Raw genomic sequence first — 27,660 nt, 5'->3', positions numbered from 1 at the left:
CAGGCTGTACCCAGGAGAACTGCTGGGTTATCTGCTTCACCTGGACTTGCAAACAGCTGTTCCCACGTCAGAGATAAGAGCCCCAGTGGTATTTACTGCATGCTTAAGGTCTTCTCCTGAGAGGAGCAAATTAAGGAAAGCATCTAATGTAAGCCACACAAAGATTTCCGCTTGAGCCCGGCCTTCACCGTACACCAGTTATGACCTTGGGAGGGTCACCTGTTTCTCCCTTACACAGTCTCCTACTTCCAAGGGTAATAGTGAGATAAGTGAGATGAGGCATATGAAGCAAGCGTTGCAGTTTGGGGCCACAGGAAACTCACAGTGAGTCTAATTCTTGAGTTAGGATGTGACTGAAACGAAGGAACCCATGCCCAGGGACTTGCCGGTGTTTGTGCGTGAGGCCACAGCCCCACTCCGGGACGGGGCTCAGGTAGCACTAACTGTTCACTGACCGAGACTCAGGAGATTATGGTGAAGATCCAGGAAAACTGGAAGCTTGGGGTGAGGATAGAGAAGGCGAGGATCCATGTTCCCATGAAAAACCACGGGACTTGGGAGTTTAAGCGAGTCTCCTGCATCTGCTTTTTCTAGGGCACGTGGTGTCAGTGCAGCTGCTTCACAGGCCGCTTTGTGATGGTTATTTCAGCTTTTTGATGCCCAAATAATGGGCAGAACAGAGCTCCCTCTCCACGCCATGATCCCTACTTCCTCCCAGTGGAAATGAGGTCAAAACGGGGGCGGGGGGGAGGGGGGCGGGCGAGAGATAGGAGTAAGGTGGGGTGAGGCTAGAGCTGAGCTCAGAGGTATCCATGGCCTGCATCAGTAGGAAGAAACTAGAGGGCTTTAGCTGTGGACGACACAATGTCACGAAGTCTCCAGCGCTAAAAATGAGCCCGTCCAATGGCTCTTGTCAACTGCTCTGCTACCTCCTTGTTCAGCCCGATATGTGAAGAGCTGGGAGTCATCACTCCCCTCTTCACAATAAGGAAAGAGCTGAATAAAGTGAGGATCCACGACTCTTCGTGGGCCTGTCAGAGAATGGAGGTCACAGGGCAAACTGCCACCCTGGCATCTCGAGAGGCAGGGGAATCCCAAGCCACCAGATGCCTGCCTCCTGGGGGCAGAGGTCGTCGGCCATCAACCCGGAGGGACGGACACCTAAATGGTAATTCAGACAAATCGTGGGAGGCTGAGTGTAGTTGGGGGCGAGAGAGAGAAACTCCCGGGGCTGTAGTCGTGTGTGTGTGTGCGTGTGTGTGTGTGCGTGTGTGTGCGCGTGCGCGCGTGTGTGTGTGTGCGCGCGCGTGTGTGCGTACATGCACATGGGGAGCGTGTAGGGATGCTTTGCTGGGTTTTTCATCCATGAACTCCCCAGGTTCTCACAGATCCAGCATAACAGTGGGTTACAGCCAGCAGAGCTACAGGACTATTTAAGGCAGAGTCCGCAGGGAAGCCCACGGACAGTGAAGGAGACAGAAACAGGGACGTCAGAGGAATTGGAAGCTTCTGACACCCAGCTACAGCAGCCAGCACACAGCCCAGCTCCTGGCGGCTTGAACAGCGGGTCTCACACTGGAGTCCTGTGTGCCCGAAACATCATGTCCAGCTTTCAAATCAGGAACCGTGAGGCCAGAAAAAACAGTATGAAGGGACAAAACAGGCATCAGAACTAGACTCAGAGATGACATAGACTTTGGAATTACCAGACAGGGAATTTAACTATGATTAATACAGTAAGGACTCCAGTAGAAAAAGATGACAGCATGCAAGAAAATATGAATAGCGTAGGAAGAGAGATGGAAACTCTAAGACTGAAAAGTAAATTCTAGAAATGAAAACACTATAACAGAAACGAGAAATGCCTTTGGTGGGGTCATCAATAGCCGGACATGCTGAGGGGAAAATCATTGAGCTTGAAAATATGCCAACAGAAACGCACCAACAGAAAGGTAAAGAGAAGAAAGCGGGAGTAGAAGAAGATCTATGACCTTGGGGACAATTTCAAAAGGTGTAACACATGCAAAGTGGAAATCGCAGAAGGAAAAGAAAGAGAAAACAGAATGGGAGAAATATTTGAAGTATTATTGGCCACGAATTTTACAAAATTAATGACAGACACCAATCCACAGACCCAGGAAGCTCACAGAACATCAAGCAAGCTAGACACCAAATAATCTACATTTCGGCCTAGTGTGTTGAAACTGCAGAAAACTTGAAGACAAAGAGAGAAGCTTGAAGAAGCCAGAAGTGAGCAGGGAGGGGGCACGTTACGTAGAGAGGAACAAGAGGAGGATTACTGCAGACTCCTCTTCAGAAACCAGGGAGGCAAAAAGAGAGGCGGGAAATATTTAAAGCGCTGAAAGAAAAAAAACCACCCACCTAAGCCACCAACCTAGTATTGTCTATTCAGCAAAATAAACCTTCAAAGGTACCGGAGAGATAAAGACATTCTTTGACACACAAAAGCTAAGACAATTCATCCAGCAGACATGTTAAAATAAGTTCCTCAGGGGAAGAAATATACCAGGGGCCACAAACTCAGATCGATGTAAAGAAAGAATAAATGAAGGAAAAAAAGTCTTATTTTCCTATTCTTAATTGATCCAAAAGATAATTTTCTGTTGAACATGACAATAGTAATAGCGTACTGTGTAATGACAACATACGGGTAAGTGAAATGAAATACAGAAATGGAAAGGGAGAGGTGGTGTGGTATGACTTTTAAGAGTTGTCATACATGTGTTTTGCAACTCCAGGGCAACCACTAAAACTTTTAAAAAGTATAACTGACATGCTAAGAGGGGAGATAAAATGAAATCACACAAAATGCTGTTAAAACCAGAGAATGAAGAAAAAGAGGGGGGAAAATCAGATGCAAGAAATATAAAACAGTCAACAAGCACGGTAGATGTTAATAGACCCGTCTAAGTAATCTTAACCTTAACTATGAATGGCCTAAATGGCCAATGAAAGAAGAGAGATTATCAGAGCGAATGAAAAACAAGACAACTATGTGTTGTCTACAAGGAACCCAGGTTAAATATAAAGACTCAGGCTAAGAGACAAGGGGTGGGGGAGGACAGACCATGCGAACACTAACCAAAAGCAAGCCGGCGTAGCTATGTTCATTTTATATAAAACTGACTCAGAAGAAGGGACAATGTCAGGGACAAAGAGGGGAAATACATGATGATAAAGGAGTCAATTCTTTAAGAAGACACAGTCATCTTTAAACCTAGCAACAGAGTGTGAAACAACGTTTAGAACACAGGCGGCAACAACGTTGAGACCTACGAGGAAAAGTGGACAAGCACAGACACTGTGACCGATGAAGCGTTCAGCACCCTCTCAGTCACTGGCCGCCAAGCAGGCAGAAAATTCGGGCAGAGATGACCCGAACAGTCCTACCAACCAACTTGCTCTAACATTTATAGGACATTCCACCCAACAAAGCAGAGTACACCTTCTTCTCGAGCTCGCAGGGAACACTCACCAAGACAGGCCCCATTCTGGGCCATAAAACACACCTTAACACACTGAAAAGAATGGACGTGGTGCAAAGTAGGTTCTCCGGCCACCTGGGTTGAAACGGAGAAATCAGCAATAGAGACAAAGCCAGAGAACATGCAAGGAACTGGTGCTTCCCCAACACACTTCTAAGTAAGCTCAGCGTTCGAGAAGAAGCCTAAAGAGAAATTAAAAGATAAGCGGAACGAAACGAAAATCCAGCGCGCCCAAATCTGCGGGATGCAGGGAAGGCGGCGCTCAGAGGGAAACTGGTAGCACTGAGTGCATACAATAGACAAGGAGAATGATCCAGAATCAATAACCTACGCTTCTACCTTAAGAAACTGGAGGGAAAAAGAGCAAAATAAGCCTAAGGCAAGTAGAAGAAAAGAAATAATAAACATGAGGGCAGAAACCACTGAAATAGAACACAGAAGTGACAAAACCGATGAAACCCGAAAGCTGTTGTTTGAAAAGCTGAAGATGCTCTCCTTTGTCCTCGAGCTCCCTCAGGCCACAGGAGAGGGGGCCAGGGACGCCTGACTCCACTGAGGGTGGCTCGACTACCACCCCCCCAACCTGGGTCCCCCAGCACCACCTGAGCTGGGACACCGCCCCCTCAGCCTGGGCCAGGGCAAGGTGGGTGGGGGTCTGTGGCTTGGACGTGGTTGTTACAGTGAGCAGGCCCTTTCTTTTTCTTTTTTTTCTTATAAATATGTATTTTCTTATTGATTTCAGAGAGGAAGGGAGAGGGGGAGAGAGAAACAGAAACATCAGTGAGAGAGAGTCACTGATCGGCCACCTCCTGCACGCCCCACACTGGGGATCGAGCCCAACCCCGGCATGTGCCCTGACCGGGACTTGAACCATGACCTCCTGGTTCCTAGGTCGACGCTCAACCCTGGAGCCACGCCGGCCGGGCTCTTTGGCTCTTTAGCTGGCATCTTTAAAACGCCTTCCAGGCGCCTTTCAGAGCCATGTGAGAACACAGACCAGACAGTTACGTCTGCCACCGGGCCCGCGTGTCTGTTTCTGACGGAGCCAAGCCTGGTTGGTGAACATATAAACCACCAGGGCCGCCCTGGACTTCTCCCCCACCCCTGCCCTCCTCGGCTTGGAGTGGGCAGGGCCGCTCCCAGGGTGTCCTCCAGGGCCACCTCAGTCATGGGCAGCTGCTGTCATGCCCTCCTGGAGGCCTCGGGACGCACAACAGGATGTGACTCAGGCCTCGGGGATGTGAGTCAGTCTCCGGGGCGATGTGTCAGGGCGAGCCCCAGGGGTGGCCGGCGTCTCCCGCCGGGACCCCTGGGAGGAACGGCAGCTCCCTGCAAACACAAGGGGCGCCCGAGCCTCGCTGCCACCCCAGGACGGTGCGAGATCGGCTTCGAGGCCAGGTCATTCTCTGCTGTGAACGGGGACGACCCTGAAAGCCCCACTGCTTTCCTGAAGCCCTGATCCCCCCTCTGGCCCCTGCAGCAAAAGTGCAGCCACCGGGGGCGGGGGGCGGGAGGGGGGGGGTGCGCCAGGTAGCACAGGCTGCTATCAGTGCAGTCCCATGGTAATGTGAGTCAGTTCCCACCAGCTCCGAGTCCTGGAAGAGGAGAGGTTGTGAAAGACGCTGGTATTTGCCAAGCGCTTGTCTCCGCTGGCTGCAGACATCTGGGTTAGTCATGCACGGCCAGCCGGGCGCACTCATTGTTCCGGCAATTACTCTGCAGGGAGGCATCCAGCGCCAAGCCGGGGCAGAGCCCTGCCCGGGGCGCCGGCCTCGGGGGCCTCCGGGGTGTGAGGGACCTGTCCTCGCAGCCGCCCCTGCCTGCCACAGGGACGGAGGAGGAACGGGGCGGTCTCGGCATCACGCCCTGCCTCTGGGACCCGAATTCCGCGTGGGCCCGGGAGGCTCCGTGGCTTTGCGGTCAGGCGCGGGGGTGGCTCGCAGGGGGCCGCCCCCGCCCGGTGCGCACCGCAGTCCCTTTCCTCTCCAGCCGCTCTGCCCTCTCCTGTTCTCTGAACATGGACGCGGCAGGCTCACCTGCCTCACAGGTGTGCGCGCTAATTAGTGCCTGCGAGCCCTCGGAGAGCCACAGATGAAAGGCGCCCATAAATGCAGCGCGCCCTCGCTCATTAGCTGTGCCAGACGGTTCCCAGGGGAACGGCCGCCCGCACCACAGGCCTCCCCCAGCCAGGCCGTCTGGAGAGACTGTGGGCTCCCATCAGTGGGCGCTGGGGAGAGGCTGGGAGAGGCCGCGGCGGCCAGAGAGACGGGGTTTGGGTAATGCCTGGGTGCCCCGCGGGCACGGTGTCCCGGTGTCCTGAGGCAGAGAGGCGGCCTGCGGTTTGCAGGGTGGAGGGACATGGCCCCGGGGACAGAGGGACCAGTGGTCTCTGCTCTGTCCTCCTGCAGACAGGTGATGGCCCTGCACGAGGTTAAACACCCCACTCCCTCCCGCGAACACGTCTTCCGTAGACTCTCCGCGCCTTCGCTTCTGCAAGGCCAGGGTCCCACGGGAACGGGGAACAGGCTGCGACACAGTCCGATCAGACGTGCAGGGGAGGGTGTGGGAGCCCCCACTCTGCTGTGGTCGGTGTGAGCCCCAAACCCCCGAGGACCGGGGAGCCCTGTCTCAGGGTTGCTCCTCGGGGAGCAGAAGGGCCCGAGCAAGGGCACAGAACAGATAGGCCTGAGGTCTGCGAGGCTGGGACTGCGCCCCGCCCGCCCCTCACTCACTGTGTGCTGAGGCAGGGACAACACCCCCTGAGACTCAGTTTCCCCACCCGTGAGGAGGCCCTGGGGGCTGAGCTGACCCTGAGCTCCCTCACTGTTAGTGCAGTCCCTGCCCCTGGCGCCAGGCTTCTCTCCCGCTTCAAAGACAGACCCCGCGTCCCCAGAGCCGAGCTGTGCTGCCCGGCAGAGGCTTCCCACCCGTGGGGACGGCTCCACGCGGGGAGGAGGGAGCCCTCCGTAGCCAGCGAGGTCCAGGGTGTCCCGTGTCCCGAGGCCTCACCGGGAAAGTGTGGCTTCCCCATCCACGCGTGCGGCGCCCCACGGGTGGGACCACAGCAGCCTTCCTCCCCGGGCGGCGGCCTCCTCCACAGCGAGGACCCGGCCGTCGGCCCCTCGGCACTCGGCACGGGCGGCTGCATGGCGGCCACGCGGCCGAACCTCACGCCGGGCCGAGCACGGAGACCGAAAGCTGAGTCTTGCTCGTCAAGGGCCCCGTGGACGGGCTCCCTCTGACCTCTCGTTGTTTTTTGAAAATCGCTAAGTGACTTGGCTTTCCCACTGGAGAAGAGAGTGAGGAAGGCGAGGCCCCCTGGTCCTCCTCCGGGGCAGGTCCCTGCGCCGGCTTGGGGTTCGCTGGAAAATCGATTTCTTTGGCTTGCGAGCCAGGGCGCCAATGCCAGTGTCTGTGTCCTCCGACGCCCCCTGCCCGGTCCCTCTGGTGTCTCCCACCCGCACGTGAGGGCCACGCAGGAGGAATCGGTCACCGCGGTCTGCAGCCATCGCACACCCCAGAGCCGACCTTGGCGTGACCCCCCGGGCCGGCCCGGATTACTCACAGGCCGCAGGGCCGCTGGGAGCAGGAAGGGGCCTTTGAGGAGCAGCGCCGCGCGTTTATAAGCTCGTCCTGCTGCTCGGAACAAAGCACACCCGCTAGTAAAGCAGCTTCACCTCGGGGCACCCATCTCGCAGCGAATGGCACCCCGACTCTGATCCACAAAGGCAACGGCAAAGCTGCCGGAATCCTTTCAAACCCCAACACTGACCTCGACTGAAGAACCACACACTCACACACACACACACTAACACACACACACTCTCATACACACACACACTCTCACACACTCATACACACACTCATACACACACTCACACTCACACACACTCACATACACACTCACACTTACACACACTCACATACACACTCACACACTCTCTCACACACACACACACACTCACACACACTAACACACACACACTCTTATACATACACACTCTCACACACTCATACACACACTCATACACACACACTCACACTCACACACACTAACACACACACACTCTCATACACACACACACTCACACACTCATACACACACTCATACACACACACTCACACTCACACACACTCACACACACACTCACACACACACTCACATACACACTCACACTTACACACACACTCACACACACTCTCTCACACACACACACTCACGCACACACACACTAACACACACTCACACATGCACACACACACTCATGCACACACACTCACATACACACACACTCATACCCACACGCACTCACATACACACATACACTCATGCACACGCACACTGACATACACACACTCACACTCATGCACACGCACACTCACATACACACACTCACACTCATGCACACACACACTGACATACACACACTCATGCACACGCACACTCACATACATACACACTCATACCTACACGCACTCACATATACACACTCACACTCATGCACACGCACACTCACATACACACACACAGTCGAACACTCGGGAGGAAGCAGGCCGAGGATGATCCAGACCCACAGCTTCGTTACTGACTGAGGAGAAGCAACGGCGTTTCAGACACCCCCCCTCCCCCCACTGGACCGGACGAGGTCACCCAGAAAGATGACACGCTGAGTGGCGGAGGCTCCCCCCGGAGACACGCTGCTGTCAAGGTCAAGGGAGGCTTTCTGGGGAGGCAGGAGGGCGCAGGGACCGGGCCTGATGGAGGCCTTCCTTCGCACACGAGGAGGAGAGTTTGAGGTGGCAGGTGACCTGAAACTCGGGCTCAGCCAGAGGGCTGACCGACGGAGGACGGGACGCGAGGGGCCCGCAGAAGCCAGAGACACCAGTGACGCCCACGGGAGGGGGGGGTGCGCCGAGGTCCCGTGTGGATTGACTAAGTCCTGTGGGTTCCCCAGACGGGTCTAAAGGGGGCACCGGACAAGGTCTGGAGACATGGGTTGTCCAGTTTGGGGTCGGGGGGGGGGGGCTGCTGGCATCTGGTGGGCAGAGGCCAGGGAGCTGTGAGACACCCCACGGTGCCCAGGACGGCCCACAGCAGAGCACGATTCCCCACAGTCAGCGGTGCCCTGGGAGCCCGGCCCAGTGGGCAGGCACGCGGCCTCAGTCACCAGGTCAGACCCCGAGGACAGCCCCAGGTGCGGCTTTCAGAGAGGCCCCCAGACTCAGGAAAGTGAGTGCAGCAGCCGGCGGGGCAGCCAACAGATCAGAAACAGGACCTGGGTGTGGGGGCGCCTCTGGGCCCTGGGAGCCAGGGTGGCTGGAGCGCCCCGTCCCTATGCTGGGGGGGGGGGGGGCAACGATGGCTTTCTCAGGGCCCGGCACCCAGCACGCCAGACCCTGGGTGAACCGCAGGTGTAACCCCCAACGCGTCCCCCTGAGCTGACCGTTGGCTCTGCCACCCGGGAAGGGGCAGGCCGGTGCTTGCCTCCCTGAGCTTCCCGGGCGTGAGTCACCTGTAACCAGATAATGATGCAAATCGCTGTCAACACGTCTAGGGTTTCACCCAGCCTCCCCTGGACGAGGGCGAGAGAGCCCCTCAGACGCCGGGCCGGCCGTCCCGGGCGGAGCCCGCGGTGGCCAGTGAGGGGACCGCTGTCCCCAGGGCAGGCGGGGACAGGGCAGGCGGGGACAGGCCTCCGGGTCCTCTGTAAGGTGCTGTTTTTACAGGACGACGGAAGCCATTTCTCCCTTGATCTGGTGACCACACGCTGACGAGATGAAAAGACGGGTCTAAAGCTCAAGGGAGAAAAGCAGTCACCACCGAGCCCAGTGCCCGGCGGACGCTGGGGCGGGCACCTGGTCCTGCCCGCAGGCCGGCGACCCTGAGCCTGGGACGTCCTCACCATGCTGTCCCCGTCCCCCTGAAGACAAGCCCGCACAGCCCCAAACCTCAAGCACACGCTGGTGTCTGTCGCTGAGAATCCCTCACCTCTCAGGATGAGGGAGGAAGGGAGGTGACCATTGCCCGCCTCCTGCTCTGTGTTTTGGGGGTGCTCCTGGGGGGCGCAGTCAGGCTCCCAGAAACAGGGAAGTGGCCCCGTCCTGTGTCTAATGGCCTCAAACTGCCAAGCTGCTCGTTGTAAACGCTTTTATGGGAAGTGCCCTGCCCGCCCCTCTCATCACTGGGAACCACGCGTGAGCTGTCCAGCTCCCCTGTCCCACGCTCTGGCCCCAGGTGAGGGCCATGGCTGGGCTGGCCGGGGAGGGGGCGGGGGGGATGAGAAGCAATTACCAGGCAGACTTTGGAGGCTCTGAGCCCTGGGGCACCGGCTGCTGACAAAAGGCTCCAGGCCCCCTTGCGTCTCAGGCCAGGATCCGGCCTTGCCTGCCTCAGGACCGGGCAGACTTCAGGGCGATAACATCGGCTCCTGTCCGCGGCACCCCAGGGTCTCTGCTGTCTCCCGACAAGAACGTGCAAGTACCAACAAAAGCCCATTATACCAGCTCCCTCTGCGCCTGGCGCGCTCACTGGCTTAGGCTTTTATGGTTTGCCCCGTGACACCCCGACAAAAGGCAGCGGGGAGTCGGCGCTAGCTGCCCGGCTCTGCAAGCCTTTGGACACGCATCGCCTTCCCGGCAAACAGGAACTTCCGGTCGTCTGCTTTTTTTTTTAAAAAAAACCAAACAAACCAGCAAACCAGTCTCAACAACACATCCAAGTCCTGTCCCCGCGACTGGAACAAAAGAGGCTCCGAGGAACCGGGAAGAGGAGATGGGCCGGCAGGGACATAGGGGGTTGGAACGGGAGTCCACCCGCCGAGGCCTGTAAGGCAGCGAGGCTGCGGAGGGACAGGGCGGGGAGCCCCGGGGTGACGGCCGCGAAATGTTCCAGTGTTGGGCCTGGAGGCCAGGCCAAGGGGCCGGTTTGGGAGAGAGGCTGTGATTAGGGCGGGAACATGGGAGGCCTAGCAGCAGAAAGAGTGACCTTGGGGGATGGATTTGGAAAGTTCTGGAACCAAGAAGCATCTAGGCAAGCTTTTAAAGAAGAGGCAACACAGGAAGCCACCTGGACATGGCAGGAGGGGACAGGACCTGGGGTCTGGGAAGAGAGGGAGGTGTGTGTGGGGTGACAGGGGGTGTTATACAACCAGTTCCTGCTTTGGGTCCAAATCTCTAAATGACTGTGTAGAACCAGGGCCAGGTGTCTGGAGGGCAGCTGAGCTGGGAGCGAGGCAGGTGGCAGGAGAGAAGTGACAGGAGAGTTTGGCCTGGGCGCGGGGGCGCAAATAGCAACAGGAAAGGAAGCTCACCCGCTTTAGTCAACAGAGGCTGAAGAAGGCAACGGGTCATACGGTCAAGAGGGACAGAGAGCCCGGCCGGCGGGCTCAGTGGTTGAGGGTCGACCTGTGAACCAGGAGGTCACGGTTTGATTCCTGGTCAAGGGCACATGCCTGGGTTACTGGCTCAATCCCCAGTGTGGGGCGAGCAGGAGGCAGATCAGTGATTCTCTCTCATCATTGATGTTTCTCTCTCTCCCCCTCCCTCCCTCTCTGAAATCAATAAAATATTTTTACATAGAAAGAAGCTCAGAGATATTCCATTTTCCTCTTTGTCACAAAGTGGAAGGGCAAGGGCCTTGCTGTCACCCGGGGGACCACCCCACTTCCGCCCCAGCTAGGCTCTGGCGGGCAGACCGGGCATCTCTGGGGCAGGAAGTGAGAGCCCCCGTGGCGGCGGGCAGGGCAGCGGAGCTGGGCCTGAGAGCGGGGGGAGCCAGCTGGGTGTGGGCCGGGCTGGGAGAGAGGTCCTGCCGCATGGACTCCCAGGAGAGCCTGTCACTCTGGAGCCAGACAGAGACGCGGAGGATGCGGCAGGGGCTGGGCTCCCGGGGCGGGCGGGAGGCAGCCCTCTCCGGGGTTTGGCTGATGGCACACGCAGCACAGAGGGGGATCGTCCCTGGGCCCCAGGAGCCTAGGACACTGGGTGCAGCACACACCTCAGGGCGCCTCTGACCGAACACTGAGCTCCAAGGTCAGGAGCCGAGAGGGGTCCCCAGCGGGACCCAGAGAAGTCGTGTCCAGGGCTGCCTCAGGTCAAGGTCGTTGGAGCAAAGGTTCCGGCCGCCTCAGCACTGGCGGCCAGCTCCGTCCTGCGTGGCTGAGGAGGGCCAGGAGGCTGAAGGGGGGTAGAAGGAGGGGGGATAGAGGGGCCCTGCTTCACCAGGGAGGACACAGTGCCCTCTGCTTCCTGCTCCCGCCCCTGACACGCCAGCCAGGGGAGGAGAACCAGGAAGAGAAAAGCTTTTGCCAATAGACGGTCTATGCGGGCAGCTCAGGTTTCAGCGCTGGGGGTGGGGGGGCACCCCTGCCCACACCCCCTCCCACCCAGCATGGCTGGGGGTTACTCCACAGCCTCCAGCTCTTGTCAGTAGGAGGAAATCCTCCTTCATGAGAGAGGACTGTGGGCATTGTTTGTGTTTTAATTTCCAAAAACAAGGAAATGTTTACAAAATGGGGGGGGGGGGCCGGGAGGAGAGGGAAGGAGAGGCGAGGGCGAGGGAGGCGCGACCCCGTGTTTCCCAGCCTCCCCGCATCTCCCCGCTCCTCCCGCCCCTCCCAGCCGCCGCCTGAGATGTGTGAACAAGGCCCTCATTGTCTGGGGCAGGTGTGAGATTGGACTTGAGTCCCCGCCAAGCTCGGCTCCGGAGCCAGCGCTGGGAGCCGCAAACACGCTCCCGCCTCTCATACCCCTGCAGCCACCGAGTCTCAACAACCGAAGGCTGAACCCACACAACGTAAATCAGGGGATGGCCCGGCCGCCGGCCGCTCCTGGGGCGATGCCTGCAGCCTGTCTGCGTGCAGACGCGGCCTGTTTGGGTTCTTGAGGCTTTTTTTTGGTAATAAAACCATGAGAAAACGGTGGGGCAGGCAGAGCCTCCCTGGGGTTTGCCCTGTCTTGTTCCAGCCGCCCCGCCCCCCTCGCCCAGCAGTGCTGTTTTGAAGGGACGGCTGGGGCGGTTCAGGGCCAGGGGCCAGGGACGGGGAGCGCGTCCCTCGGGGAGGACGGCTGGGCACCGGGAGCTGGCGCGCAGGCTGGGTGACCCCTGGCCAGCTACGAACCCCTCTGGGCTTCCAGCTCCTTGTCTAACAGATGCAGGGACTGGCCATCTGCTGGCCCAGCTTTCTGTGATTCACTGGTCGCCCTGGTCAGAAGTTCAAAGCCTGACTCAGGGAAATGGCTGCCCTTGGGGAACAGCTTGCGACACACACATTCTCCGAGACTGAGGGGGTCTGTGTCTTCGAGCAAGAAAAGGCCAGGCGCTGCCTCCCCGCTCCGGCTTCCTCTCTTATCTGCGCCCGGAGCCCGGGTCCTCGGGCCGCTGAGGCAAGACCGGGATGCGGCCGGGACATGTCCGAGCCGCACGGGCGGGAGGCACCCATGGGGACGATAGGGCCACACGCCAGTCCCTCCCCATTTCTCCTGATGACCTCTGACCTTCGTTCCACCTGGAGAGGAGACCCTGAGCTGCCCGCGGTGCCGGGCCTCAGACGGGGTGGGCCTGGGTCTCTGCTCGGGGGGCCCGGGGACTGTCCGGGTGGCTCTGGCCCTGCCTTCAGGACCTTGACCTGCATCCTGCACAGGGCGCAGCACGCGGGACGCCTGTCTCTGGCCTGGCACCCTGGCTCTGAGCGCTCAGCTGTTCAGGGAGTAAAGGGGTGACGTTGGCAGAAGCGCCCTGAACTGGGACCAGAAACCTGTCACTCAGCCCCAGCCCCCGCCCCCCACCAGCCTGCCTGTCACTCAGCCCCAGCCCCCGCCCCCCACCAGCCTGCCCCCTACCGGCCTGCCCGCATCCTGGCACCTGTTTGCCCCCAGCCCATGCAGAGCAGGCTCTCACGGCCTGTCTGGCTCACGGGCAGAATCAGCACAGGGAGGCATGACCTTAAAGTCCCACAGGAAGGTGAAACTCGGTTCAAAGAAACCCTCTGTGGGTGGTTCTTTAAAAATGCCAGCGAAGCCCTGGTGCCGCTCAGCGGGTGAGCGTCCACCTATGAACCAGGAGGTCACGGGTTGTTCCCGGTCAGGGCACAGGCCCGGGCTGTGGGCTGTGGGCTGTGGGCTCCATCCCCAGTGCAGGGAGTGCAGGAGGCAGCCGATCCATGATTCTCTCTCATCATTGATGTTTCTCTCTCTCTCCCTCTCCCTTCCTCTCTGAAATCAATAAAAAAATAAATATTAAAAAAGAAGCCGAAGAAGCTGACCATGACATTCTCAGAACATGTGCGATTTGTGCAAGTCAGGGACCCGGCCAGTGTTCATCTCTGACAGCTGCCCACGCAGGCCCCATGGCGGGAGTGCCCGTCAGCCCCCCTGCGCTGTCTGCTCGCACCAGGGAGCAGGGCTGGGCGCTGGGCGGGACTGAGAGCATGGGGTGCATGGGAGGGGGTCCTACTCCTGCCCTGTTGAAACCCCCTCCTGGGCATGGAATCGAACGTTTCAACTGGAGACACAAGAAGCCATGACGCAGAACCCAGCCCGCTCATCTCCTCTAGGAGGCCGCACGCTGCCAGGGCGCCGCTGAAGGTCCTGGTGAGGGTTCCGCTCTGGTGGCAGAGACCACGCCGGGGCCCCTCCGAGGCGGAGGCAGGGGGCTGGCCAAGGGCGGAGCAGGGGCCAGGAGTCCCGGGACCTGGCGGGCAGGGCTGCCTTTCCCACTGGGCGTCCGCGTCTCCTGAATCAATGAAAGGCTTTGAGCAAAGACATTGAAGGTCCCTTTCAAGTTCACCAGTGTCCTGTTCCCCTTTGACCTTGTGCTGCACTGGCCCTGGGAGCTCCTGTAGAACTGAATGCCCTGTCCCCTTCTTCTCCCCCCCAGTCCCTCTGGGCCAGCATCCCTCCTGGGGAGGGAGGCCCTGAGGGGGCTCATCTCAGAGCACCTGAGCCCACAGGACAGCACCGATGGGCACCCCCCAGGGACACACCAATGCCCCCAGCGAAGGGCACAACAGGAGCGATAACACAAGAAGGAATAATGCCGGCCATTGGTTTAGCACGGAAAGCGCATCACCCACGACTCGAATGCCCGACGGGAACACGCCTCTCTGCTGGCCACGAGCCCGTGAGGCGGGGAGAGTGACACATACAGGGGGACCCTGCGCCAGGCACTGGGTTCTGCCCGTGGACCCACTCAGTCCTCACGGCTCTCCTGTGAGAGGCGCTGTTACTCCCACGTCCCTTCTGCGGGCGGGCGGGGGGGGTGGGAGGGGCGCGCCCATAGAGAACGCATGAGCCCCCTCGAGGCCAGTGGCCGGGAGCGGCCAGCCCGGCATGGGTCCCAGGCCAGGCCACACCCGCAGGTGGAGCTCAGCATCAGCTGTGGATGCAGACGCTGCCCCCGTGCACGGTCCTGGGGCGGCTGTCCCCGAGCCCCTCCTCGTGCTCAGTGGTAGGAACAGCCTCCCCGACTGACCGACGGCGGGGGGCGGGGGGCGGGGGGACAGAGGGGCTGGCGTCGCGCGACCCTGACCCCTCCAGGCCTCGTGCCTCCCTCCGAGGCAGCAGGTGCCGACCGGGGAGGAAGCTCAGAGAGAAGCCGTCCGGTATAGACGTACGAAGGCATCCCCCCGCCCCCGCCCCCGCCCCCGCCCCCACAGGCGTGAAAGGCTCACGCGAGGGGCTGGGGAAGATGCCGGAGTCAGTCTAACGAGGTTTCCGCTGCTTTCCACCTGAACTGGCCATCTGTGATTTTGCCCAAATTCAATTTTAAAGTCATGCTGTATAATTTGTGGGAAATCGCATTAAATTAAACAGACCCACGCCTGGACAACGGCTTCTCTCACTCGCCACCAGATGACGGCTCCGGAAGGCCGAGCGGGCGGCTAAAACAGTCCCCCCAAAAGAGCCTTGTAATCCGGGCGGCCGCATGGGGCTCCGGGGCATCCCTACTGGTCTCCTGAGGGTGCGGACGGACTCCCCAGGATCACACACTGCGAGCTTCAGAGCTCCCTGCCTGAGCACGCCCATGGCAGGCGGGGCCCGGGGCTCCGGGCTCACTGGACGGGGCCAAGCCGGGCCACGGGGCCGCCCAGCGTCTGGGACCCTCCGGACCACGTCCTGCACCTGAGCGGGGGCTGGTGGCGGGGGTGACATGCACCCAGAGCAGGTCGCTCTACAGACGTGAGCTGTCATTATGTTGTCATTGCCTTTGGTAACCGTGGGAGCCAGGCCATGACCTTGTGCTAATCTCCCTGCAGCAGCTGCTCCCAAAACAACCCAGGAGAGACACCATCCAAACACACGCTGCAGGTTCAAAACCGGCGGAGCCACTGTCCATTCCAGAACCGTCTGGGTCCATCCTCACGAGGCCAGCCCTCCTGACGGCCCACGGAAGCCGGCCTAGACGCCTCCCTGCAGCCGCTCACCCAGCGGGCGGTTGACAGCCACGCTCGGGAGAGCGAGCCCATAAGCCACTTAGCGAAGAGATGCCCAGCCAGCCGAAGCGCGCTGACTTTCACAGATGCTCCGCTAACGCCATCATTCCGTCATGCGCCATCTGAGACGCGAGCAGAGGCACTAACGGAGCGTGAGCGGCCACGGCAGGGCAGCGGCCCCGGGGACGTAATAAAACTTCCCTTGCGCGCTCTGCAACGCCAAGTGCAGCCGCAGGTTGGACTATTTCTTGCTCTGGTCCTTTTAAAACCTGTCCAGCCCATCGGTGTGGCTCAGGGGTTGAGCATCGACCTATGAACCAGGAGGTCACGGTTTGATTCCTGGTCGGGGCACAGGCCCAGGTTGCAGGCTCGATCCTCAGTGTGGGGCGTGTAGGAGGCGGCTGATCAATGATTCCTGCTCATCATTGATGCTTCTCTCTCTCTCTCTCTCTCTCTCTCTCTCCCTTTCCTTTCCTCTCTGAAATCAATAAAAATATATTTAAAAAAGTAAGATCTTGAAACTGTCCTTGGAAGGTTCTAATCTCGACATGACCCTGAGGGGGTGTGAGAGGTGACGGTGCCCAGGACAGTGGCCCCTGAGCCGTGTCTGGAGGGAACGACTCAGTTCGGCCCAACTTCTCCTGCTCATGGCTCGTCCGGGGACTCTGTTTTCTCTTGAAAACGCTTATTTCTTTTAAACATAAATGCCATCTCCCATGTCACCCAGGAGGGCCTGAACCGGCGAACTCCGCCTGAGCACTTTCCGGAGCTTAAAATAAAACAACAACTGGACGGGGCGCCACACTCCCGCTGCCCTGCCCACCCGGGGCCCTCAGAGACCCAAACCCGCAGGCCGGCCAGTGTTTGTCCTTGGGGAGAGTTCTATACTATTTCATTTTATTATTTTGTTTTATTTACTGTGGCTGGTAACTGGATCTCTGGTATCAGAACAGGTAATGTCCTGCCAGAAAGAGATTACGGGAGACAGCGTATGGAAAGAGCTGGGCTTGCCAGGGAAGATGTATTTACAGGCGTTTCGCAATCCGTGTCTTTACTCTCCACCACAATCGGGCTGTTCCACCCCTGGGAAGGCAGTTGTTCCCTCGGGGGAGAGCTGTGTGGGGCGAAGGCTCTGAGACTGAAATGGGAAGACACAACACACACGCACACCCAGGTGGCTCCTGACAGGGGGGCTGGCGCCCCGTCTCCCCTCCCCCCCCGGAACCCCCCCACGCCCCCAGGAAGTCAGCCTCCGAGGGCCAGAGAGGAAAAGCAGAAACAGTTCCAGCTCCTCAGCAGTACCTGCTCGTGGGACGGAGAGGGCCCTGCACCCTGTTCCGTGGTGTCAGGAAACACAATGCAAATGAGCAGCCCCGGCTCAGTTGGCAGAAGCGCCCTCCCCAGGCAGCGCGAGCCGCTCTCGAACCCGGGCCTGCTTCCCGCTCAGCATGGGCTGCCCTTCCTCTCCGGGTGCCAACCTCTGGTCAGCGTCGGTCTGCCTCCCGCCTGCAGCCTCCGCTCCTGTTTCTGAACACCCGGATGGGAAAGGCGGCCTGGCAGGGAGTGGTTACTTCGGGCCGAGGAGCTATGCGAAGTGACCACCAGCCTTTCGCCAGGGGTGCCTGGCCCACAATGCCTTGCAATGAGCCACGAAGGGTTTTCCTGAGGGTTGGGGGTGGGGTTAGGACTGGGGTTGTGGTTGGTGTGCAATACCAAGCTGGGGGAGACTAGGGCAGGTGACGGCTAGGATGGAGCCGGGGGCTATGGTTAGGCTTAGGTATAAAGGAAGCTTTAAAGCCGGAGCTAAGGCTGTGTTTAGGGTTACGGTTAGGTGTTGGGTTAGAATTTTAGTTTGGGTTGGAATAAAATTTAGAGCCGGGGCAAGGGTTAGGGCGAGGCTGACACTAGGATTAAGCACAGCGCTGCGGCCAGGGTCACGTATAGGTGCTGGTGAAGCGCTCTCAGCCTATGCCTAGGCCTGGGGTTAACGTCAGAGTCCGGTTCGGGTGATGGATGGTGCTAGGTTTAGTTTTATGGTTGGGGTACATACGGAGTTGGGGCAATATGGGGTGAACGACAAGGCTTGGATTAAGCCTGTGGCTGCGATTAGGGTTAGGTATAAAGTTAAAGGTAAACCCTGAGGCAATGCTATGGTTAGGGTGAAGGTGAAGTGAAGGTTACTCTTAGGGTTAGAACTGTGGTAACAGTTAGAGCTGGGCAAGTGCCCAGGTAAGGGCTAAGAAGAAAAATTAGAGCCACCAGAAAAGGGGGGGGGGGCAGCGTGTTTGAAACCACAGTGATGTGCTTAGTTGCGGAGGCGCATTCCCAAACCCCTCCCCATGGCTGTGGGCTTCTCGCCCTCCCCGTCCTCATGCTACTGCCACCCAGGACCTCCTGAGCTCTCGGGGCAGGGCAGGGGGCACCCAGGCCTCCAGCTCCTGGGCCGCGCTGCCCTCCTGACCCTCGCCTTTCTCCAGCACCGCTGGGCCCTGGGGGTGTGTCTGCTCTAGAAGGTACAGAACACCTGACCTCATCAAGGAGCAAGACTCACATGTCCCCCCGCTGGGAAATAAAGGGCCATGATGCTGAGTCCCAGCCGGTGGCCGGCTGCCACGGCCAGGGACACGCTGCGGCTGCCAGCCTGACTCATCGGTGCATCTACCTCCCGGAGTGTCTGCTCAGGGGAGGGGCGGGGGGAGCCGGGTCGGAACTCGCCTGGCGCCCCCTCGCTTTTTCTGCTTCGGGGGCGTGGGTAGGATGGTGGCCCCCAACGACCCGTTTCCGTGTGACTCACAGAACTGCGAGTGTGACCTTATTTGGAGAAAAGAGTCTTTCCAGATGTCACCAAGCGAAGGAGCTGGTGACATCACCCTGGCCTGTCTGGGCGGGGCCTGCGCTCAGTGACAAGTGTCCTTGTCGAGCAAAGGAGGAGATGACACAGAGACGAGGGCCCTGGGGAGACGGAGGCAGAGATTAGCGATGTGGTCACAGCCGAGAAGCGCCGGGGCCACCCGAGGTGGGAAGAGGCGGGAAGTCCCGGCCCCGGGGCCTACAGGGGGCACGGCCCTGCTGACACCTTGCTTTTGGGCCTCTGGCCTCCAGACGGCGGGAGAACGCCTCCCTGTGTTTCTCAGCCACCAGGGGTGTGCCATTCGCTATGGCAGCCACAGGAAGCGACGACCCTTGGTCTAGCCCAGCCATGGGCAAACTACGGCCCGCGGGCCGGATCCGGCCCGTTTGAAATGAATAAAACTATTGAAATAAAAGACCATACCCTTTTATGTAATGATGTTTTCTTTGAATTTATATTAGTTCACACAAACACTCCATCCATGCTTTTGTTCCGGCCTCCGGTCCAGTTTAAGAACGCATTGTGGCCCTCCCCTGGTCTAGCCGATACGGATCACGGGCTGGCGGCCACACGCATGCTTCCCGCTTCCCGCCGGCCCCAGACCTCCACATGCAATGCCGCCCACTTCGCAGAGGAGGAAACTGAGGCTGTGAGAGGTTCAGTCCCTTGCAAGCTTCCCACCGTCGCGGTGGCGGAGGCCAGTGTTTGAGCAAGGCCGTCCGTCGGACGTGGGCCCTCATGCTCAGCCTCACTGTCTGCTCTGCTGTCTCTCTTTAAGGCCCTCAGGCCCTCAGCGTCACCCTCCTCCTGCTTAACCACCCTTATCGAGCAAGTGCTCCAACGACAGCCTTGTTAAAAGTCACTCATGTGAGCAAAACATGTGCGTGTGCATGTGTGTCCCTGTGTGTATGTGCATGTGCGTGTGTGTGCACGGCCCCGGCCTGTGGATCACAAGAGTCGGAGAAGCTCAGAAGGCATGAAACCCACAGCAGGGATATTTTATCATGGGATCATGCCCCAAGGGGAGTCCTCCTTTCTTTAACTAGAAAAGAGGCCACGGCCTCAATAACATGCCGCGGGAAGTGTGGTCCGATCCCCGTGGACACGGGAAAGCGCAGCCCCACGTGTGTGCTGCACGGCGCCTGGAGCATGGGCGGCTGGCGGTGGCGGCTCCACGGGGGGCCATGTGTGAAGGACCGAGCTGTGAGGCGCCTGGAAAGGCGGCATGGCACCTGGCGGGCGGCCTGCGTGTGGGTCAGGACGTCTGTCCACACACAGAGTGAGAGCCAGGGCGGCCGCCACCCCGAGTGGGGAGTGACCACCGGTGCGGCCAGTGGCCACGGGCAGGTGGGAAGCCAGGGCCTGAGGGCTTGGATAAGGGAGGAAACCAGTCCTAGCTTTCTCCCCCGCTTCCCCCTTTAGTGAATGTCAACAATGCAGTTCACTCACGGGAGCTTTCCGACCGTCCCCTGAACTCGCAGTGCATGTGGCTCCAGCCACGGGCAGGGAACACGGCACCGGAGCCGCAGGCCCGCCCAAGAGGTCCTCGTCTCTCAGTGGCACCGTCCCGCCTGCTGGGAGGGGGCAGGACCCAGCTGTGGCCTGGGGGCGCCTACCCCCCACCCCGCTCCGCGTCCCTTCCTCTGCTTCTCCTTCCCTCCCTCCCCCTGCCCCCTCCCTCCTTCTTACATGCATTGATTTACCTTCATTTACTCATGGGAACACACCTGGCTCAGGCTTGCTTTTAGGGTAAGATTCTGATGCTGACCTTGAAAGGCCCTTGAACTTGCCACCCCCAGGTAAGAGTTATTTTTTACATCGTCCACTTGGCCTGTTTACAGCCCGTCTCAGAGGTTGATTCCTGGCACTCGGAAGACTTGACTCTGGGTCACCGCTAAATGGCCATCCATAGATTATGTGTGAGGGGTCATGTGCTGGGTTACAGGGTGACAGCCTCTGCTCCGTGGCAACCAGCAGCCCCCACCCCGGTTTGCTTGTGAACTTTTAGAATTGCTGGGGGGCGGGGAGGGAGAGAGAAAGGGGAAGGAAAGGAGAGGGGGAGAGAGAAAGAGAGAGAGAGTGAGGAGGAGGGGGAGGAAGGGGGGGGAAGTGGGGGAGGAGGGAGAGGAAGGGGGGGGAAGTGGGGGAGGAGGGAGGGGAAGGAGGGGGAGGAGGAGGGGGAGGGGGAGGAGGAAGAGAAGGGGTGCCATGCAGTTTGATGTTTCCCTGCCAAGCCTGGAAGGGTTTTGTGGCTCCTCCCGTGGGAGAGGGGAAGCCCTACTTCCTCCTGTGGACCCAGCAGACGCAGGTGAAACTCGCAGCCCCATGTGCTGAGGCACAAAGTTGACCCCCACCTCACAGAGCTCACAAAGGACACGGTGTCTCCAAAGTAACTTTCCCTTTTCGGGAGAATCACTGCCCAAACAGAAGTCCCTGGGGAGACTGAGTATCGGGCAATGGCTGGAAAGGCAGGGTCCTGCCCGCCCCTGGGACTCCCAGAGCCCCCAGGCCGAGCCATGCTGCCCGGGGTGGGGGGTTTGGGGGGCGAAGGAGGCTCTGGTCCTATGGCCCCCGAGGGAGGCCCGCCCATGTGGGAGGCCGGGCGGGCCCCCCGACACGGTGCGCACACATGGCCTGTGCCTCGCCCGCCCCTCTCCTTCCGTCGCTCCTGCGGGGAGTGAGTTATGTTGGCTTTTCTCGCCGCCTCTGGAAACAAACGCTCAGGGCCCAGAGGGGACATTTATTGCGTGTCCACCCCGGAGCCCGGCCCCACAGTCATGATGAGCATCGTGACGTCTAATGATCACAGAACACACTCACTGCAGGACCTCGAGATGGACCGGCAGCCCGGCCGCTCACCCACCGCCGCTGTCCACAGGACGCGCCTGGACACGGGCCGGCCCTGCATCTTGTCCGTCCTGGATCCTGAAGTGTGAGCCCAGGGGGACCCGTCAGCCCGTTGGGACTGGCCTGTCGCCAGGAAGGTCTGGGCGTAAGGCTGTGTGTCACTGCCGGTTCTGGAGACATTGGGCAGTGGTTAACCTCAAGTTCCGATGGCCTGTCTGCCAACCACACCGCGGGCCTGTGGCGAGGATGGCGCGATGCACAGAAAGCCCGACCCGGGGGATGCGTCCCAACGGGCCAATGAGAGAGCCAGACCCGTGCTGTGGGGCTTCGGGCAACACACACGGGAACATTCGCCGCCTCTTGGTTCTGTGGTTTTGACCCTCTGCCCCTGCAGGTCTGTCCCATCCCGTTTCCCAACAGGAGGGGGTTACGCAGCCGCAGGGTGGATCCCCGTGAGCGGCAGGTCAGGACTCGAGTTCTTAGTCACCCACTTCGGCTGCCTGGAGCCGCCTCAGGGGGCGCGAGGGGCTGTGTGTGCCGGACATTGGACGCGGTGCCTTATCTTCCCGGGACCTGCCCCATCTCAGCCTTGAAAAGGGCGTCCCTTCCCTTCCCTTCCCGTGGCTGCCGACGAGCTCTGAAACTCACGGACCATCCTGACGCGCATGAACGCGCCACCGTGGCAGCACGGCTGTCCGAGAGTTCAACGTCAGACCCGGTAACTGAGGAAGCCGAACGTAACCTCAGCCCTTTTAGAGTCCCTGCCTCAAGGCACACACGGTGGTTTGGCGGCAGGCACCCTGCCCCTCCTCCTGCGCCTCGCTCCCATGGCTCGAGGTGTCTGTCCTGAGTGATTCTCAGGCACGTCGATTCTAGATAAAGGGTGTCCCAAAATTCACGCAAGATTTGAATTTTGCGTGAGCATTAACAACAACAACAAAAAATAAAAGCCTAATTTTACTTGGTTTATTGAATCAGATTCTAATATTTGCTGCCCTTTGATTTCAATCCCTTCAATTTGATAAGCATTACCAAGTACCAATGATGGCTCAGGAGCAGGGACAATGAAGACCAATGAAGACCACGGCTTTGTGTCTGTGCCAGCAAAGCCGTGGAGGCCATTTACCCAATGTGCTATTCCATACGTAACCCTAGACTGTATACTTTATGAATCAATAAAAAAATTACAATTTTTAATTATAAGCCTGTATTTTCTATCAAAATTACTTCTTGCGTGAATTTTGGGACACCCTTTAAATCTCGGCGTCGTTGTGTCTCCGAGAGACTTCCTACTGACAGAGTCCAAGGGACAGGGTGCCCGTCCCAGTGAAGTCCCAGCAGAGCTGGGATTCCCAGCCTCTCGTCAACCCATGACCTCTTCACGCCCCCGCGGCTGACACGTCCACGTGCCGGAAACACGTACGTGTGGACAGTCACCGCCACACCCGGCTGCCCCGACCACTGCGGCCAGGTCAGGGAGAGCCACTACCCACGCCGATTTTCACGTAAAGGATCTTCTGAAACAGTACAGACGCCCGGGAGCTGAGCCGGGAAAAGAACCCTTTCCTACCTGTTGAGAGCAGAACGGAGGTCTGGAAAGAGACGTTACTATGAGGACCCCTGTCAACGTCCTGATTCAGGGGGGAAGCCCCAGGGGCCTATTCCCAACACGACGGGGCATAAAAGCATTTTCTTATAGAAAACACAACAGGAAGGAAAGGCGTCTCAGGGAAATACCAGGGGCTCTTGTTTTTAGACGTTGTCCCTACAGGCCCCATGCAGCACTGGGTGGCTAAGCATCATTTGGACAGAAAGCGCATCGGCGATCTAGTTGCACCTGCAGAGGAGCGCTGCGCCCGTGGGCCGCCAGCAGCGCGTTCCTAGTGCTCAGACGCTGCTGAAGTGAGAAAGCTTTTCAAAGGCACAAGGACGGGTTAGGATCCGGGAGCCGACGAAGGCCCGTCCACAGGGCTGCTGCTGGATTCACCTGTGTCACCCCGACCCCTTTCCTTTCTGGTGGGGAGGGAAGTCAGATAGGGTCGCTCCTCGCCACAACCCTGTCAGCAACGCTGGTTGCGTGGGGACGATGTCTGCTCGCCCCCGTGGCTGAATCCCGTTGCCTTTAAAAACGCTGGCAGGGTCAGCAGGGAAGGCCAACCCCGTGGATCAGCCTCGCGGTGCACGTGGCCAGCGATGCCACGAGAGATAAGAAGACGAGGTGACACAGGGCGTCCCGAGGAGGACAGGGGCGGGTTTAAATGGCCCTAAATGCAGACCCAGGCGTCGCCCCGAGAAGGTCATGCTACTTGGAAGGAAAGTATCATTTCCCACGAGCCCATCCTCTCGGCCTGGACGAGCCGTCCACCGAATGCACCGCACACCGCGTCCTGGCGTTGGACGGGTGTCCATCACTAGGAAGCACCGGGAAAGTCACGGCACCAGGGGCCGCTTCCGAAACACGCCTGGGACACACCTGTGGCCGAGGTGGCCCCGCAGAGTCATGCTTGCAGTTTCTGTCTGTCCACAAGGGGCTGTTGGACAGACAGGCCACCCAGCAGCCCTGAGCACGGTCACTTCCGGGAAACGTCTGGGAATTTGACACTCAAAGGAAAGAGCCTCCTCTGGAGACACAAGTGTGAGAGCCAATGGCACGCCCCCCCCCGCCCCCAATCTGGCTCTGTGCACAACGGCCGCACACCTCCTGGGAGTGCACGTGCTAACCCTGAAAGGAAGAGCATCACCCCGAAAACCCTGCAGGTCTCAGGTCCCCCCACATCCCACCGCGGACCGACACAGAGGCGACGCCGGGAGGTGGCTCTGCTGCAGGAGGACGAGGACGAGCTGCCGTCCAGACCGGTCGCCGCCCTCCCCGCAGGCGGCCTCTCTCCCTTACGGGCGGACCAGCCTGCACGCTGGGAAGGGCTCTCCCTGGGCTGCTCGTCTGCACGCGGCCTGCTCCGCCCGGGAAACGGTATCGCAGAGCAAACACTCGCTGACGTCAGCGGTCCCGCAGCGTCAGCCAGCTGGGTGTGCTATCTCACTTGGCACGGTGGGCGCTGGGCAGTTGGTGTGTTCCACGGTGCTGTTGCCATTGCCAGCTCACTAGCCCTGCGGGGTGCGGGCAACCTGCCTGCTTTATTGATTGCAAATTTACTGATTGCAAATAACACCTCTGCTGTGACGGCATCCGAACAGTCCTATTTATTTACATTTTCCGAAGAGCGGATCTCGGAAACAAACCCCCAACGGACGCTGGAGACAGTAAGCTTGAGACAGCCTGGCCTGCACCGGGCTTGGTGTGTGTGCGTGCATGTGCGCATGTGTGTGGATGTGTGTGCACATGCGTGTGTCTTCCAGCCTAAGGGGCAGGTAAGGAAACAGCACCGCTAATCAAACTAGCATCATCTGCATGTGTCTCTCCACAGTCCACATCCCAGGGAGCAGCGCCCTCGACCTGGGGCCTTGTGACCATGTCGTCGGACTCCGCAGGCCTGGGCAGCCCGGGACCGCGTGTCCAACCAGCGCCCGGGCTGCTGGCCGGCGGACCCCCTCTGAGCACAGAAGCGAAGCCAGGACGGGTGGGGCCGGGTGCTGCCGGGGGCGAGGTGGGCAGGGGCGGCCCAGGTACTTACCCTGCATCTGGCTCTGAGGCTGAGGGTTAAAGGCAGTGGAGTGGCCCAAGGAGGCGCGCGGGTTGGGTGTGGGGGCGGGGTGGTGTGGGCTGACCCGCATGGCCGTGCGCCGCAGCTGCTCCAGCTCACTGAGCCGCTCGGAAAAGGACAAGCTCCCCGGCTTGGTCTGATCGTCTAGTTTCTGACGATGTCCTATTGGGGGGGGGGGGGGCAGGGAAGGAGGGAGGGAAGAGATCAGAACATGTATTGTGGATCTTCTGAAATTGGGGGTTTTCTTGTCCTTCCCCTCCCTCTCCCCTCACCCCCGTGGGGCAATTCGGGAACACTGTCCCCACAGCAGCCTGGGGCCCCCTCTGTCACGCGGCCACTAGGCGCTCCCCCGGCCTGGGCTCCACGGCCTGGACCCCCTGTCTCCACAGGGAGGGGAGGGGGCCTCAGGCAGGCGGTGGCGGTGAGGGCAGGAGGGAGGCACAGTGATTGCTGGCTCTGGGCCACCTGCTGGGGCTCAGCGATGGCGGCGGGAGCGGTGCCTCCCGGGGCGTGAGCTCAGCGGCTCCTCGCTGCGCACCACCCACCGGCTTCTCAGCAGCAGTGGATGCCCTGGAGCCCGGGCACGCCCCTTCAACAGGAAGCGGGGTGTGGCGAACCCCAGCCCGGGTGGCCAGGCTTCCTGGTAAGGGCACCGCCCCGCAGCCCCCCTCGCTCTCCCTCCTCGCCAGCCTCCTGGGAACCTTTCCTTCCCGAAGCTGCTGCCCAGGTGCGGCTCCCAGAGGGAACCTACCGGAAGGTGCGGCTGGGGCCTGCGCCAGCTCAGCACTCCCCCAGGCCGGGCCCTGGAGCCCAGAGGTGCCACCGGCAGCTGGAACCAGCTTCCCAGGGGACCCAGGAACCCCAGGGGGGGTGGCCCTCAGTGTCTGTAGGGACAGTGCACGTCCTTGCTGGCCCCTGGTCTAAATCACTGTCCCCAGGACGCAGGGAGCAGAGACCACTCACGCAGGCCAGGCCAGGAGGGTGGGACCTCCTGTTTCCCCCTAGAGGCCCCTCAAAATGCGTTAAAGTGGAGACTCAGGCCTGGAGGCCGATGATGCTCCATGTACGCCCCGGCCCTGTGGTTCCCACAGACTCGCTGCCGGTTGGTTTCACAGCCCCTGGCTGTCCAGTGGCCTGAAGGAGCAGCTTGCTTGTGGCCACACCCACATTCTCATTCACTGGTGAGAAAGGGGGTCCCTGAGCCCGCACTCCCCGTGGCCCAGCCGGGAGAGGCAGGGGGGGTGCGGGGGGTGGGGAGGTGAGGGGATGGGGAGAGAAGGGCATTTCAGCCTGGCTCCCGATCGCTACAATTACAAAGTTAAATTTCGTGGCGCCCTAGTTGGTGTGGTTCAGTGGATAGAGCATCAGCCTGCGGTGGACTGAAGGGTCCCGGGTTCAATTCCAGTCAAGGGCACAGGCCCGGGTTGTGGGCTCAGTCCCCAGTGTGGGGCATGCAGGGGGCAGCCGATCCATGATCCTCTCTCATCATGGATGCTTCTATCTCGCTCTCCCGCTCCCTTCCCCTCTGAAATCAATTTGAGAAAACATTTCACGGCTGGTGTAATGGTCCTGAATGCCCGCGGCCTGTGCTTCCGCCCGCCGCCCGGCCCCTTGGCACAGCTGCTGCGGCTCAGATTCCAGAGCCGAGAAAGGCTCACTCTCTGCGGCGACTGCTCTGCCCCGGGCCCGCCTGGAGGAGGGAAAACACGCCAGCACAGTGTTTGTGCGGCTCCCGCGGACGCTCCCTCTTCACGTGTCACCAGGCAAATCCGGACGCTGATTCAGCCCCCAGCCCCCAGCGCCCGCCCCACACCAACAGCCGAGCCACCCAGCCCGGCCCACGTGGGCGAGGCCTGACCAGCGGGTATTTTAGGCCCTGGCCTGGCGGGCGAACGGCTGTGGGGCCGGGTCCCGGAACAACCCGTCATCCCCTCTGAAGCACAGAAATGTCTTTCTGGAACGTTCTATTCCAGTCAATCGAGAACGGAGTCATTCAGCATCTCTGGAGTTCCCTCACTCCTCCCTCCCCTTATCTTCCCAACACATTCTTGGCTCCCTGATGATCCCCCTGGAGAATCTAACGTTTTCTTCAGAAAAACCGACAGTTCCAACTCCAGGGCTGCTCGGAGCATCACAATCTGGCCCTTTTAAACCCCGAGCGGGACCTGATGCCTGGAGGGTCAGGGGGGACAGAGGGCCACCTAGGGGTCAAGGGGGGGCAGAGGGCCGCCTGGGGGTCAGGGGGGAAAGCAGGAGGGCAGGGGGCAGAGGGGGGTCAAGGTCAGCAGAAGGCCTGGGGGTCAGGGGGAAGAGGTTCTGGGAGTCAGGGGGGCAGAGGAGGGTCAGAGGGGGATGGGCGGGAA

The 27,660-nt window shown here is 59.8% G+C and overlaps 1 protein-coding gene across 6 annotated transcripts in view; it reads right to left on the bottom strand.

The window, feature by feature from the left end:
• The window catches only part of RUNX1 (RUNX family transcription factor 1), a 194,725-nt gene that overhangs the window by 15,139 nt on the left and 151,926 nt on the right, over positions 1-27,660 (bottom strand). For 5 of the 6 annotated variants that reach the window (XM_036347494.1, XM_036347497.1, XM_036347492.1 and 2 more), the window contains one exon: positions 25,268-25,459. The exons of the other annotated variant lie outside the window; for it this stretch is intronic. In XM_036347494.1, coding sequence (XP_036203387.1) covers positions 25,268-25,459 — 192 coding nt within the window. The remainder of the gene's footprint in view (positions 1-25,267; positions 25,460-27,660) is intronic. 6 annotated transcript variants of the gene reach the window in all.

The sequence above is a fragment of the Myotis myotis genome, unplaced genomic scaffold (genome assembly GCF_014108235.1).
Source record: "Myotis myotis isolate mMyoMyo1 unplaced genomic scaffold, mMyoMyo1.p scaffold_m19_p_2, whole genome shotgun sequence".
Lineage (NCBI taxonomy): Eukaryota > Metazoa > Chordata > Mammalia > Chiroptera > Vespertilionidae > Myotis > Myotis myotis.
The sequence above is the reverse complement of the archived record's forward strand: the minus strand, read 5'-3'. Positions and strand labels throughout refer to the sequence as shown.